The 16,307-nt window shown below is 39.7% G+C and overlaps 1 protein-coding gene across 1 annotated transcript in view; it reads right to left on the bottom strand.

The window, feature by feature from the left end:
• The window catches only part of LOC122797949 (zinc-binding protein A33-like), a 172,768-nt gene that overhangs the window by 23,495 nt on the left and 132,966 nt on the right, over positions 1 to 16,307 (bottom strand). The window contains exons 2-3 of the mRNA XM_044066470.1: positions 6,333 to 6,355; positions 6,113 to 6,243 (exon numbers count right to left, since the gene is read on the bottom strand). Coding sequence (XP_043922405.1) covers positions 6,113 to 6,243; positions 6,333 to 6,355 — 154 coding nt within the window. The remainder of the gene's footprint in view (positions 1 to 6,112; positions 6,244 to 6,332; positions 6,356 to 16,307) is intronic.

Raw genomic sequence — 16,307 nt, 5'->3', positions numbered from 1 at the left:
TGTAACAGATAACTGTATCACTGTAAGAATGAGGTATCCACTGTGTATGACAGGTAACTGAATCAGTGTAAGAATGAGGTGTCCCTGTGTATGGCAGATAACTGTATCAGTGTATGAATGAGGTGTCCCTGTGTGTAACAGATAACTGCATCACTGTAAGAATGAGGTGTCCCCTGTGTATGACAGATAACTGTATCAGTGTAAGAATGAGGTGTCCCTGTGTATGACAGATAACTGTATCAGTGTATGAATGAGGTGTCCCTGTGTGTAACAGATAACTGTATCACTGTAAGAATGAGGTATCCACTGTGTATGACAGGTAACTGAATCAGTGTAAGAATGAGGTGTCCCCTGTGTATGACAGATAACTGTATCAGTGTAAGAATGAGGGGTCCCTTTGTATGACAGATAACTGTATCAGTATAAGAATGAGGGATCCCTGTGTATGACAGAACTGTATCAATGTAAGAATGAAGTGTCCCCTGTGTATGACAGATAATTGTATCAGTGTAAGAATGAGGTGTCCCTGTGTATGACAGGTAACTGAATCAGTGTAAGCATGACCTGTCCCTTGTGTATGACAGGTAACTGTATCAGTGTATGAATGATATATCCCCAGTGTATGACAGGTAACTGTATCAGGGCAAGAATGAGGTGTCCTTGTGTATGCACAGGTAACTGTATCAGTGTAAGAATCAGGGGTCCATGTGTATGACAGAATTGTATCAATGTAAGAATGAGGTGTCCCCTGTGTATGACAGGTAACTGTATCAGTGTAAGAATGAGGTGTCCCCTGTCTATGACAGGTAACTGTATCAGTGTAAGAATGCAGTGCCCCCTGTGTATGACAGGTAACTGTATCAGTGTATGAATGAGGTATCCCCAGTGAATGACATGCAACTGTATCAGGGTAAGAATGAGGGGTCCCTGTGTATGACAGATAACTGCATCAGTGTAAGAATGAGGGGTCCCTGTGTATGACAGATAACTGTATCACTGTAAGAATGAGGTGTCCCCTGTGTATGACAGGTCACTGTATCAGTGTATGAATGAGGTATCCCCAGTGTATGACAGGTAACTGTATCAGGGTAAGAATGAGGGGTCCCTGTATATGACAGAACTGTATCAATGTAAGAATGAGTTGTCCCATGTGTATGACAGATAACCGTATCGGTGTAAGAATGAGGTGTCCCCTACACATGTTGCAGCACAGTACAGATAATTGTATCAATGTAAGAATGAGGTGTCCCCTGTGTAAGTTGTAGCATACATACAAGTTATTGAATAGTTTGAGACTAAAACTGGTTATTTGTTATACTTACTTATATACTTGTATTAACAAAGAAAGAAAGAAGCAAGCAATCCTACATATGGATATTGTTATATGTCATGTACTACAGCCTAAACAAGAGATAACCTCATTCTTACACTGATATAGTTTACTGTCTGTCTGTCTTACAAGACACACATAAAGGTCACCTCATTTATGCATTACAGTTATATAAAAATATTCTACATCCTACAGAAAGTATGAAACATTCTTAAACTGATACATTTATCTGTCATATGTTACAGCTGACTCGGGGGACATCTCGTTATTATGTGTTTACTGTTACAACCTACGCTGTGGGTGCCTTCTTAAAACACGTTATAGTCATAAGTAGGTGTGCTCCATTTACATATCTACACAGGTGAAAATATTACTAAGTTACCAGGATTTAGTGAAAATCATTGGCATGCGACCAAAGTTCATTTTTAGGAAAACTAGAAACATTAAAAGTTTATTAGAGCAACGAGCCAACATGAAGATGAGTATTACTGCAAGTTCCATTAAAACCAAAGGCATAGGTTCATAGGTTCATAGGTTCATACTAGGCTATCTGCCCAAGGGCATTTATAAGCCTAGCCCATAGTTATGTGGCTTTCGCCACCCCTTTAGTTTGAATAAAACTATGCCTATTATTTTGCTGTGCCTCTGTCAAGCACTGACACTGAAGTAATCCCTGGGGTATATCTGCGATCTCCCAACCATTGGTTAAGATTCCTCTTGAACAAGGCCAGCGAGGTGCTCTGCCTCACATGTACCAGGATTTTGTTCCACAGCATAGGGAGTCTCTGGGTGATGAATCTGTCCCTCCAGCACGTTCTATTAATAACCGTGTCAAGGTTTAAGTCTCCTGCCCTTGTGGTTCTGAGGGATCTAGATTTTTTGAGGTGAATCATATTCATCAAATCTGGGTTTGACATGGCCTTATATGTCAGGCACAGGTCACCTCTGAGCAAGCGGTATGAGACTGAATAGAGCTGGAGTTCTTTCAGTCGGGCAGCATAAGACATATTTTTGAGACCCTTTATCCTTTTGGTGAGGAACTTTTGGGGCCTTTCCAGCTGCTGCAGGTGTCGGGTCAGATACATTCCGAATGGGGCATTGTACTCAATCATAGGTCTAATGAGTGATGAGTACAGGGGACGATGACCTCCCTTGATCTAGATGTGAATCCCTTCATGATCAGGTGGGCAATGTAGAAGGTTTTCCTAACTACTTTAGCAACATGAGTGTCAAACGAAGGCTACTGTCAACCTGGGTCCCCAGATCCCTGATGACTTCTTCTGTGCTCAGTGGATTGCCACCTATATGGTAGCTAGGGGTAACCTTGTTTTTCCCGAAGGGTATGGCTATGCATTTCTTGGTGTTTAACTTTAGGCCATGGCTCTGGCACCAGTTATCCGTTTCTGTGAGGCCCTTCTGAAGGATATCTGTGTCAGATGTGTTTTCGACTATGGCACCCAGTTTGCAGTCATCTGCAAACTTTGTCAGCCATAACCCTCCTGTGTTTGCTTGTACTTCAGAAAAGTAGATGCCGAACAAGAGTGGACCCAGGACTGAGCCCTGTGGGACACCACTTGTGACAGGCTTTGAGTCTGATATGGCTCCAGCAACTCTGACTCTGTGGGTTCTGTCACTTAGCCAGTTTGCAACCCATCTTGTGATGTATGGGTTTACATTCAAGCTGATGAGTTTTTCGATGATACCTGAGTGGGGTATTGTGTCGAAGGCCTTTGCCAGGTCGAGGTAGGCTGTATGGACTGCCTTTCCCTCATCAATGGCCTTGGTGACTGTCTCGAAAAAGTCAACCAAGTTTAAAAGGCATGATCTGCCTTTGACAAAGCCAAACTGGGTTGGATCCAAAGTCTGCAAGTTCCCTATGTCTTTATTTATGAGTTCCATTATGATCCTCCCCATGGCTTTGCAGATAAGGCTTGTCAAGCTAATGGGATGGTAATTTCCAGGGTCGGTGGATGCATCGCCCTTGTGAAGTGGGACCACAGTTGCCGTGCGCCACTCCTTGGGTACGTATCCTGAGGTGAGGCTAAGATTAAACAGCTGTCCTAACTGTGGGTTTAATTCCTCATTGAGTTCGTGGAGCACACAGCCGGGGACACCATCCGGTCCCATGGATGCTGTGTTTTTTGCCTTGGAGAGAGCAGTTCTCACCTGGGTGTTGGAGATGTTTGGGGGGCTACAATCCTCTGGTATAGATATCTCTCCTTTTGGGGGGGGGAGTTTGCACTGAACCTGTCAGCCAGTATGTTGGCAATGTGTGTAGGTTCAGTAATCTTCACATCATTTTGAACTAATTCTGAGCATATCTGGGAGTTTCCTCCTAGGTTTCTAACATAGCTAAAGAAGGCCTTATGATTGTCTTTTGAGTCCTTGGCGATTTTTCTCTCAAAATTTGCCTTGGATGATTTTATGAGAGCTCTTAGTTTTTTATTTATAATGATCAAAGGTGTCTTACCTTTCAAGGATTTTGCTCTATCTTGTAGTAGCTTCCTCTTTTTGTTGTAGAGCTTGTTTATGGCTGGGGTCCACCAGACTGGACGCTTGCCTTTTGGTACAAAGCACTCTTGCTTGCAACAATTGTGAACAATGTAGATATATTAGTAATTCCTCTTCAGTAAAATGTAGTCACATTATAAGAACTTTTTGGTCTAAAACTTATTATAATGTAATAGTGAAATGGTTGTGTATGTTGCACAGTGTCTTTCATGTCCTAGTTATTATGTTGGTAAGACAACTAGGTGCTTAAAAAGAAGAATTTATGAACATCTTTTAGCAATTAGAAAAAAAAGAACAAACTAATGCTTTAGCCAGGCACACAATTGTATGCGCTGATTTTTTAAGAAATTTTCTTTTTCTGTCATAGATAGTGTCAGCCAGGAGTTATTCATGGGTAATTGCAAAACACTGTTAGAATGCAAAGAATCCTTGTGGCAAATTTACCTTGGTGCAGATTGTGCACCGGGTGTGAATGTCACTAAATATAAAGCATTTTTGCAAATTAAGTATCGATGTTCAACATTTAAGACATTTTTAGTTACGTTTTTATTTTTAAAAAAATTAATTTATTATTTGAAAATAAATTTTTTTACACAACTGTAACAAAAAGTGTTTTAATTCATGACATCATCAATCATGTGACATGACCTTTTATTATATAAATGTTTCCTTAGGGTGGAGTCAAGTTTTCTGAAGAAGTTCACAGTAAATAAAGTGAATGAAAGCGCTAAGTACCAGTGTCCGTGCTTTCTTGGTTTTCGTTGGGCAGTCTTTTTTCTAGTTCACTGGTGGGGTTTTCAAGTTTTACTTTTGTTATTTACAAATGTGTTACAATCTACGTAAAAGACATCTCAATAATAAACAGATTCTCTTCTCTGCTCAAATCCAACAACCTACACAGAGGAACACCTTATTAAATTGTTACAGTTACATGTAAATGTGCTATAACCTACGTGTGTTAACTAATTTTTACACTGATACAGCTGGCTGTGCATGGTTTACAACCTGCACAGAGAACACCTTGTTTTTAAATTGTTACAGTTACATGTAAATGTGCTATACCCTACATGTGATAACTAATTTTACACTGATACAGATGGCTGTGTGTTACAGCCTACACACAGAACATCTTGTTATTAAATTGTTACAGTTACATGTAAATGTGCTAGAACCTACATGGGGATAATTAAGGTGTACACTGATACAGCTGGCTGAGCATGTGTTACAACCTACACAGAGGACACTTCATTTGTATACTGATAGTTACCTGTTCATGTTCTACAACCTTTCTTCATACAGTTGCCTATACATGTGCTTTGCAGATGCCATAGAGTATATGATTTGCTTAAGGTGTCATATTTTTATATGACTTGCATGAATTCCTTTCCACACGGAATCAGCTCTGCCTTTTCCCTTTGGAAAACCGTGAAGCATGGAATTGCCAAATCCCTGTTATAGATGTCACAGAGCTAAGTGTTTCTGATGGTTTTGCAGTGCAGGCAGATATTAGATGCCACATTAGTTTTATTTGCCTCCTTAAGATTATGTGTGCGCATATATGCAGCTCTCCCTATCATGGTGTTGCCTTTAGTTGTCACATGACGTTTACTATTTTTCCTTCTGCATATTATACTGTTAGCAAAGCCTCTAAAATACATGGTGTCTAATTTTGTTTTTCCTTACTTTGGTATTACTTAACATTGTTAAAGTGAAATGTTGGTAGAACTGGTGCTTCAGTCTTTCCCAAGCATTGTTACCCTTAATGTACAAGCTAGTTCCTAATGAGGGGTCACACCCCTCTGAGTTTAAATCAGAAGTCAGATACTGATCTTTAGGAATAGGTATACTCCCACCGTAAGACTCCAAACAAGAGGTTCACGCACGCAGGACAACGTGCACGGCCCCAACAAACCAATAAAATCCAAATGAACGAGCCAGCACGTAAGGATTGCTCTAAGCCAAAATATATTTATTTAAAAAGCATACTGAATATAATGGCAATACACCATTATAAAAGCAAACCGGTTTCGGCTTTAACCAAGCCTTTGTCAATACTTACAGTTGAAACAATTGAAATTTTTTTTTTTTCAATTGTTTCAACTGTAAGCATTGACAAAGGCTTGGTTAGAGCCAAAACTGGTTTGCTTTTATAATGGTGTATTGCCATTATATTCAGTATGCTTTTTAAATAAATATATTTTGGCTTGGATACTCCCACCGTAGACATACAAATACTAAACTGCACCTACACCAGAGAAATGAGGTACTTACCAGGGTTGACAACAGACAGCATTTTCTTCCAAAGACAGTACTGTAGGGGACCTTTGTATACCCCAGGACTCAGGTTCTCGGAAACCAATTCAACATGAATTCTGTCTTCTTTTTCCTGTCCTTTCATGGTCCTGTTAATAAATATCAGAAACCATGTGAGTTATTGTCTTTGTAAATGGTTAGAAATCTTAAACAGAAAGAAATAATTGTAATGACGTACCTTTCTATTTCATTCTTGATGCCCTGTAGAGAATAAAACAGCAAAATTATAATGTAGTTGTGCATCTTTTTTCAGGTGATTTGATTCTACATGCATTATTGTGACATTATTCACAAACAAACCATTTATGCTTTCATTGTAATGCTTACTGAATGAACATCCTCCTCTTGAGACAAACAATGCCAAAAATAGTGGAGCAACATGCACTGAAACCAGAAAGAGCATTCATGGATAGCCATGGTTATACGTATGTATCCTGAAGTTAAACACACTATAGATATATTAAAAAATGCCCATGCAGTTTCCTAAGTGCACGTTTGCATTTTGTTGGTGGAATACCAAAAGGTCAGCATTGTCCATATCTGTGTATTTTGATAGTTGGATGTCTGCATCCCCTCATAACCTGTCTGCCCTTGATACTCAGTTGCATCTTAAGCTATGTGTCAGAATAAGGAAACAATAGATGTAAAAAAAGTACATTAATAAATTAAAAGTGTGTTAATCTTTTCAGTAACTGTATGTAATATATAAAGGCAAGAAATTACATCATCAATATATTCAAACTCGTAATCTCATCACCTTCAATCCACAGATGATTTCCAACTGTGTGAAAAAGATTAGGCCTCCTTAAATACTCTGCCTCTGTACAGTGGGACTAATTACTTCAACAACAATAAACCTTCCTAGACTTACTAAACAGCCTAGCCCCTCTCAGAACAAAAAGAAGAAAAGCCTAAAACCATTCCCTGACTATCTAAAGAAACTAGAAAACTAGTGCACCTCAGAGACAAATGGAAGCAATACCAAAAAATAAGTTAACAAACTCTAATCCAATTCAAACAACTATGAAACTCCGTGAAGAAACTAATAACTAAAGACCGCAAGACTTGTTACTCCAAACTCCAATCAGAACATAATTCTAACCCAAACAAGTTCTGAAATTGCATTTCCTCCCTTCTAAACCCTGGTAGATAAGACAATCCATGCCCTAACCCAAACTCCCCAGACCATGAAATTGCATCTAATTTCAACACCTTTTTTGCTGACTGCATAGCCAAAATAACTGATGACTTTCCCATCTTCTCTCCCTCTCATAGTCCCCCATCCACTGTTTTTCACTCTAACACTCCACCTTTCAGTCTTAAACCTATCCCCAAACCCCCAAACTCCTCCTTAAACTAAAGCATTGCTCCTGCTCTCCTGATAGTCTGCCTCCCCCCTTCCTTAAGATGGCTGCAGACAGCATTGCCCTCCCCATTTCCATTCTTAAACAGGTCCATCCAAGAAGCCCATGTCCCCTCACTCTGCTAGAAAGCTCTTGTCACCCCTCTCCACAAAGCGACAATAACACAGACACTACTAAGTTCTCTCCTATAGCTATTCTCTCACCTCATTCTAAAATCCTCGAAAAGTGCATTCATCACCAACTCTTGCCATACCTAACACACAATCATCGTCTTACCCCAACACAACATGGTTTCAGGCCTGGCCACAGCACTAGCACTGCTCTTCTGTCCTTCCTTGATGCTATTAATCGTGCGAGTGACTCTGGGAAAATTGTATCCACTCTTTACTTGAATCTCTCCAAAGTCTTTGACACTGTCTCACATCCTTTACTCTTATCTCAACTTTCCTCCCTCAATTTCTTTCCTTCTTTCATAGCCTGGTTTACAACCTATCTCTCCAACAGACAACAAACTGTTAAATGGAAAAATGCCAATTCATCCTTTCTCAGCAGTCCCTCTGGCATCCCCCAAGGCTCTATTCTCGGCCCCTTACTTTTCAAAGCTTTCATTAATAACTTTCACAAATCCATAGATAATGCTACACTGACCCAGTATGCTGATGATTCAACAATCATCTGTACAGCAAACTCTCCTGCTGAACTCCTTCAAAAAACCCAAACAGCCTTCTCCAATACTGAAACCTGGATGATAAACAACCATCTCACTCTCAATGCTAACAAAACAAAAAACTTGATATTCTCGCATTTGAGAAATTTTACCATAGACAAAAGTTCCTTTAAAATAAAAAGCCACAATAACACTTTAATCGAAATTGTACATCAATCTACTTGGAGTCACTATTGATGAATATTTAAAATTTGATATCCATATCCAAAATAATATACCCCCGCCAAAACTAGCTCTACTGTATAGACAAAATCACTGTCTAACCGCTTCTACCAAACATACTCTAGCCTCCTCCTACCTGCTCCCCTCTCTTATGTGTGGTGCCCCTCTACTTACTCATCTCTAGCTTAGCCTAAAAACAAACTGGAAGCTGCTATAACAAAGTCTGTAAATTTGTTACAGGGTCCAAATACTCCACCCATCACTGCCATTGCCTCCACTCCCTAAACTGGGTTGAGCTTCCTTATTACCTGAAATTCATAAAACTCACCACTTCTCACAAACTCATATTCCAACCCTCCATCTACTCCTCTCTTTCATCTACCTTAATCCCTAACCTCCTCAATCATACTCTTAGATGTGAAAACCAAAACCTCCTTAAAATCTATAAACCCTTATGCTCTTCTGGCCAATTACTTCTATCACACTCCTTCGCTAAACTATGGAATTCTCTTCCCCCTCCCTCTGTTGTACTCACAAGCACCCTAATTTCAGATCTCTCCTCCATTTTTACCTTACCTCAGACTGGGACTGTTCTTGCTCCCTTCCCATCTAAATTACATTGTTGTCTCTTTCAAACCTCCCTTCAATCACATTTACTATCCCCTCTGATCACTAACCTTATTGTTAGAAGAAACACTAAACCTGTATAAACACTTTATAACTTGTACTTTTAATTATATTCTCCATAATACTTTTAACTTTATCTATATTTTAACATTTTGTTTTAAAATGTCTACTTCCTGATTTTGTATTTGTATTTTAAATGGTTTACCAAGGGTCAATCCATCGGAATTCTGAACCTAAATGTCAAATCTTGTAAGCGTGAATGCTCATAATGTCACACGCAGCGTCAATTCGAAACACCCGATCACACAACTGCCGCAACAAGTGCTACCATGGGTAGAGAGGGGGGTATAGTAGCCTAGCCGGTGTTCAGTAATCCCGGGTTCGACATCTGCAGCTTTGACATTCCGCAATACTGAGGTTCTGCTTGCGGCATGTTTGCATTCGGACGTCGGACGTTCATGCATATGTATGTATACCATTTTAAATTGTATATTTATGCTTTTGTATACTGTATATTCCATACTGCACTCTGTTATATTCTGTTAACTACTGTTGGAGCTTTTCTCCCTAGGCCTCCACTGAAAATGGGCTCTGCTTGGCCCAGTGGACTTCCCCGGTCATCAAACTGGAAATAAATAATAAATAAATAAACTTGTCATTACTGAGAGAGCATACATTTTCAGACATTATCACTGTAAGCTTCCTTCAAAGCAAAATAAACTCTTTAAACATCCCTTAGATATAAAAGCAATAATAATTTGGGATCCCTGTGATGCCCCTGCTCTGGTCCAGTAATCAAGGAGCCTCAATCCTCACCACTAACACCAGTGAGTGATGTGCATATTGTGAGGATGACAAGTACACACACAGTAAAGTATAATTTTCCTTAAGACCACACATAGATCACAGTCAGTCTGGGGATGGTTTCTCCCTCTCTCTCCAGATCCCTAATAAGACTCCACACTGACACAGCTATAGGGTTCACATCTCAGCTGAGTGGTCAAGCCAAAACCTTCAGTATCCTCTCTGTCCAACCAGTGCTTTATGTCCATTCCCAAGTAGCTGAAACACACACACACACACACACACACACACACACACACACACACACACACACACACACACACACACACACACACACACTTTGAGATTTGATTTATATACAAGTGCACAGACACTCCTGGGGAATGCTGGTACATGTTCCCTAGCTATGCCCCCTTCTGCCCTGAATATAAGGTAGAAATCACTGCTGCAAGCTACACTTACTTATCAGCTACTATAAGTCCCTTACAAAAGGGTGACCGATTCTACTGTGTAATGTTATTATTATCCAAATGATTAGTGTTACCAACAGCAAGGCTATTTAAGAGTGGCCTGTACATTGTCACTAAATACATATGCAGGTACTGCAAAAGCTAAAATATCTCTAAAAAGTTTAAATATATTTAATAATAAATAATACAAGAACAAGACAATGCTCAATAAGTCAACACAGTGACAACAGATTACAGAATCACAGGAAATACTTTAAAACAACACTGCAGGACAGTCTCACATAAATACAGAAAACATCTAAACTAATCTTACTAAGTTCCTAACTATCTCTAAGAGACATCACCATAATCTAAGTCTTACAGAGCAACATGCAGGAAAAAGTGCTGGGTGAATGTTTTTAGGTCCATAGACAAATACGAACTGCACAGACTCACTCTCTAAGATAGTTCTTAAGTTACTATCAAGCATTTATGCTGTGTTATCTCAGATAACATCATTCTTTGTCACCTCTATCTCAAAAATACTTATTTTAAAGGAAGTTTGCCTGGAACTGGAAGTCGTAAAACAGCCAAACACCTTTACATTTGAAACCTGTAAATATTTATGTTTCCAGACAATGGAAAACCCTCTATCTCTAGACATCCTGTCTCTTTCCTGTATTAACTAACTTTATAGCACAGCATAAAACTCTACTTTTCAACTTATTTTCTTAGAGTTTTACAGGTTAACTCTGTATGCTCCAACTTCTACCATGAAAACATACATTTGCATAGGCATATAGTCCATATACATTTCTGCTCTTCTCCAGCAGGGTGCACTGTGGTTGCATTCTTGAAGTTCAGCGCATATACAGTTGAACACACACTTCTGTACCAGTAGTTTAATACACACATAACATATAGTGTTCTTACATTTGTAAGGCAAGCATACAAATCATATTAGTATTCACAAATGACATAGAATTACTTACAAAATTCCAGCTAGCTGGGCTGGCAGCCTTCACAATCCCATAAAAATATCACCTCATAATGCATGCAGATTTGAAATAACTGAGATTTCTCTTACTACATTATTCTTATATAATTAATTTTCAGTCAAATACACATATTTCTTGTCTGTTTTCTATCTGTAGCTAGTCTAAGCCTATAAAATAATACTAAACTATTTTAAATATAGAATATTTCAGGGCTCCACTTTGAGTTGTTGGCACTTGAAATGTTGAGTGTCAACAAGCCAAAAAAGGAAACTACGGCAGAAGATCAAATCTTAAAAAAAAAAAACTATCTTTTTTTAAACTTTTTTTTACAAGGGGCAAGTTCTCACTGCACCCCCTAATGTGGGAACAACCCCTCAGACTTATATAGACCAACTCCAAAATCGCCATACCTCAGAGAAAAGGGAAATTGTTTGGGATTATATCTGGGGCTTAATATATGTAAGTCTGATCTTTCAGCCATTCAGTATCTGTTGGGTCCTGACATTTAAATTGGTTACCACATTTTCAGACTTGCTTGAGCCTCACTTGAAAAAGCCTCATGCCTCACCCTAAATGATGCCTCAGCATGTCTGGTAGACTGTTTTAAATCATGTTAATTAAATTAATTAATCTGCGAAATGAAACCCAAGAAAGGAGTTGACAACTGCTGTGAGTTGGCTGTATCAACAAAATCAAAAAAGGACTTTGAGTAGACATACTGGGTGACCTTAAGGAATGACAGTAATATTATAAAATAGCAAAATGTCAAATATAGGAAACAAGTACCATCAATATAAAAGGAGGGACTGCATGTTGATTCATTTGCATAGTTCTAGTGATGCTGTTAAGACAGCAACCTGAATAGAATAGAAACAGTTAGGAGTATGTAGCAAAAATTGTGTATGTTCTGTTTGACAAGTCACATAAAGATATATCAGTTGACCTTAATACATGCAAACTTTAAGCAAGGTGCAAAAAGGGAGACATGATAGAAACTTGTATGCAAAAAGAGACACAACAGAGCTTAGATGCATACTGTGTTTGGGAAAGAGTTGAGTATTACACTAAGAGAGCAGAAATTGAGGCCACCAGAGTTGAAGTCTAATGGAAGGTACAAGGAAGCATTAATTCACAAAAAGAGCAGAAAGGTACTAAATGATTGGAACAGACTTCCTTCAGAGGTAAAATGTTTCAAAACTTGTAAATGGATTCAGTCATACTGTGGGACAAGCATAAATCCATCATTGTAAAGATGATCAGGGTGTGATAATCTGAAGACAGTCAGGGCTTGCATCTTACCTAATAAGTAATGGCAGACTAGATGAGACATCGTGATGTCCCTACATTCACAGCTGCAGTATTCCTTACATAATAAGTAATGGCAGACTAGATGAGACATCGTGATGTCCTTACATCACCACTGCAGTATTCCTTACATAATAAGTAATGGCAGACTAGATGAGACATCTTGATGTCATTACATTCACAGCTGCAGTGTTCCTTACATAATAAGTAATGGCAGACTAGATGAGACACTGTGATGTCCTTACATTCACCGCTGCAGTATTCCTTACATAATAAGTAATGGCAGACTAGATGATACATCGTGATGTCCTTACATTCACCGCTGCAGTATTCCTTACATAATAAGTAATGGCAGACTAGATGAGACATCGTGATGTCCTTACATTCACCGCTGCAGTATTCCTTACATAATAAGTAATGGCAGACTAGATGAGACATCGTGATGTCCTTACATTCACAGCTGCAGTATTCTTTACATAATAAGTAATGGCAGACTAGATGAGACATTGTGATGTCCTTACATCACTGCTGCAGTATTCCTTACCTAATAAGTAATGGCAGACTAGATGAGACATCTTGATGTCCTTACATTCACCGCTGCAGTATTCCTTACCTAATAAGTAATGGCAGACTAGATGAGACATCGTGATGTCCTTACATTCACTGCTGCAGTGTTCCTTACATAATAAGTAATGGCAGACTAGATGAGACATCGTGATGTCCTTACATTCACCGCTGCAGTATTCCTTACCTAATAAGTAATGACAGACTAGATGAGACATTGTGATGTCATTACATTCACAGCTGCAGTGTTCCTTACATAATAAGTAATGGCAGACTAGATGAGACATCGTGATGTCCTTACATTCACCACTGCAGTATTCCTTACATAATAAGCAATGGCAGACTAGATGAGACATCTTGATGTTATTACATTCACCGCTGCAGTATTCCTTACATAATAAGTAATGGCAGACTAGATGAGACATCTTGATGTCATTACATTCACAGCTGCAGTGTTCCTTACATAATAAGTAATGGCAGACTAGATGAGACATCGTGATGTCCCTACATTCACAGCTGCAGTATTCCTTACATAATAAGTAATGGCAGACTAGATGAGACATCTTGATGTCATTACATTCACAGCTGCAGTGTTCCTTACATAATAAGTAATGGCAGACTAGATGAGACATCGTGATGTCCCTACATTCAGAGCTGCAGTATTCCTTACATAATAAGTAATGGCAGACTAGATGAGACATCTTGATGTCATTACATTCACAGCTGCAGTGTTCCTTACATAATAAGTAATGGCAGACTAGATGAGACATCTTGATGTCCTTACATTCACAGCTGCAGTGTTCCTTACATAATAAGTAATGGCAGACTAGATGAGACATTTTGATGTCCCTACATTCACCGCTGCAGTATTCCTTACATAATAAGTAATGGCAGACTAGATGAAACATCTTGATGTCCTTACATTCACCGCTGCAGTATTCCTTACATAATAAGTAATGGCAGACTAGATGAGACATCTTGATGTCCTTACATTCACAGCTGCAGTATTCCTTACATAATAAGTAATGGCAGACTAGATGAGACATCGTGATGTCCTTACATTCACAGCTGCAGTATTCCTTACATAATAAGTAATGGCAGACTAGATGATACATCGTGATGTCCTTACATTCACAGCTGCAGTATTCCTTACCTAATAAGTAATGGCAGACTAGATGAGACATTGTGATGTCCTTACATTCACTGCTGCAGTATTCCTGACCTAATAAGTAATGACAGACAAGATGAGACATCGTGATGTCCTTACATTCACTGCTGCAGTATTCCTTACATAATAAGTAATGACAGACTAGATGAGACATCGTGATGTCCTTACATTCACCGCTGCAGTATTCTTTACATAATAAGTAATGGCAGACTAGATCAGACATCTTAATGTTATTACATTCAGTGCTGCAGTATTCCTTACAAATAGGATTCCTTGCCATGAAGCCCTCTGACTGGCTAGTTTACCAAAGTCTACCATTGCTTTAAGGTATGCTGAATGTCACCTACACACTCCTTGCATAGGGAAGGGCATAAAGGTGATGTTCAGGTTACCATCCTCAGAACTTCTTTGCCACCAGTCTGAATGCTGCTTTAACTGTTGGTTTGTTACCTTTGTCCATTTTTTTTTTATCATTTTTCTTGCTGGAGATACTATGGATGGAACTTCCTGCCCCAAGGGTCAGCTGTCAGGGAAAAAGAAGGTGCATAAGGTAAGGCCAGAATTTTCCATTGTCCAGCCTCTGCCAGGACTTTCTCCTGAGGTTGTTATGAACCCAGAGGCTCACCCAGTTGTTTGGTCAGATTCTTCTACCGCATCTGGGTTGGAGGCCAGTGAGGATCTGATGGGCAGCATGTCTGGTGAAGCTTTGCAGGTATCCATTTCAGGCATTCAGAGGGAACCACCATTGACTGTTTCAGAGGGGTCTAGAAGGGTTCTGCAGTTTCTCTTTAGGGAAGAGGTTCATACTACTGTTGTGGTATGCCAACTTGAGTCTGGGCCTTTTTGGGTTTTGAGGACAGATGTCCCCTTAAGAAAGAAACAGAAAACTAATCATGTTTCTGGAGTCTATATTATGTGATTGAAACTTTAGGTAATTGAGCACCTAAAGATCGAGACTTAAACAGCAAAAACTGTAAATATCCAATGGCCACTTCCGCAAATTATTTCATGGGGAAAAAATTCAGTTGGCCATTACCGGGAATCTGCCCTTTTCTCCACTGTAGAGTGATCTCAGAGTTGGTATATTTAGTTGGGAGGGTGTGGGTTGTGAAGCCCCCCCACTTGATTAGGGTTTGAATGTTTTTTCCTCTGGTCAAGCCAATTCTTTCCCTATGAAAGAATTTGTGGAAGTGGCTGTTTGATATTTACAGCTTTCGCTGTAAGGTGTTGGGTTTTAGGTATCTGATTACCTAAAGCTTCGATTTAATAATATGCACCCTGTTTCTGCTACTCCTAGGGATCCACAGAGTGACAGGCCTTTACTAAGGGGTTATTTGATGCCTTGCTGGTATTGAGGCCTCCTCAGGAGGTTTCAGTTCCTGCTCCTCCTTGGTCCTCTTCTTCCCCTAAAAGGCCAAGGAAATTGAATTCTTCTGAAGTGGGTTCTGATGATCACTCCCTTGCTTATTCTACCCAGATTCCTTCTCCTTTAGACTACGGGTCTGAGCAGGAGGACCCAGATTCCTTCTCCTTTAGACTACGGGTCTGAGCAGGAGGACCCAGATTCCTTCTCCTTTAGACTACGGGTCTGAGCAGGAGGACCCAGATTCCTTCTCCTTTAGACTACGGGTCTGAGCAGGAGGACCCAGATTCCTTCTCCTTAGACTACGAGTCTGAGCAGGAGGACCCAGATTCCTTCTCCTTTAGACTACGGGTCTGAGCAGGAGGACCCAGATTCCTTCTCCTTTAGACTATGGGTCTGAGCAGGAGGACCCAGATTCCTTCTCCTTTAGACTACGGGTCTGAGCAGGAGGACCCAGATTCCTTCTCCTTTAGACTACGGGTCTGAGCAGGAGGACCCAGATTCCTTCTCCTTTAGACTATGGGTCTGAGCAGGAAGACCCAGATTCCTTCTCCTTTAGACTACGGGTTTGAGCAGGAGGACCCAGATTCCTTCTCCTTTAGACTACGGGTCTGAGCAGGAG

This window comes from Protopterus annectens, chromosome 3.part1, assembly GCF_019279795.1.
Source record: "Protopterus annectens isolate FY-2018-M chromosome 3.part1, PAN1.0, whole genome shotgun sequence".
Lineage (NCBI taxonomy): Eukaryota > Metazoa > Chordata > Ceratodontiformes > Protopteridae > Protopterus > Protopterus annectens.
This window is presented reverse-complemented; position numbering and strand designations above follow the sequence as displayed.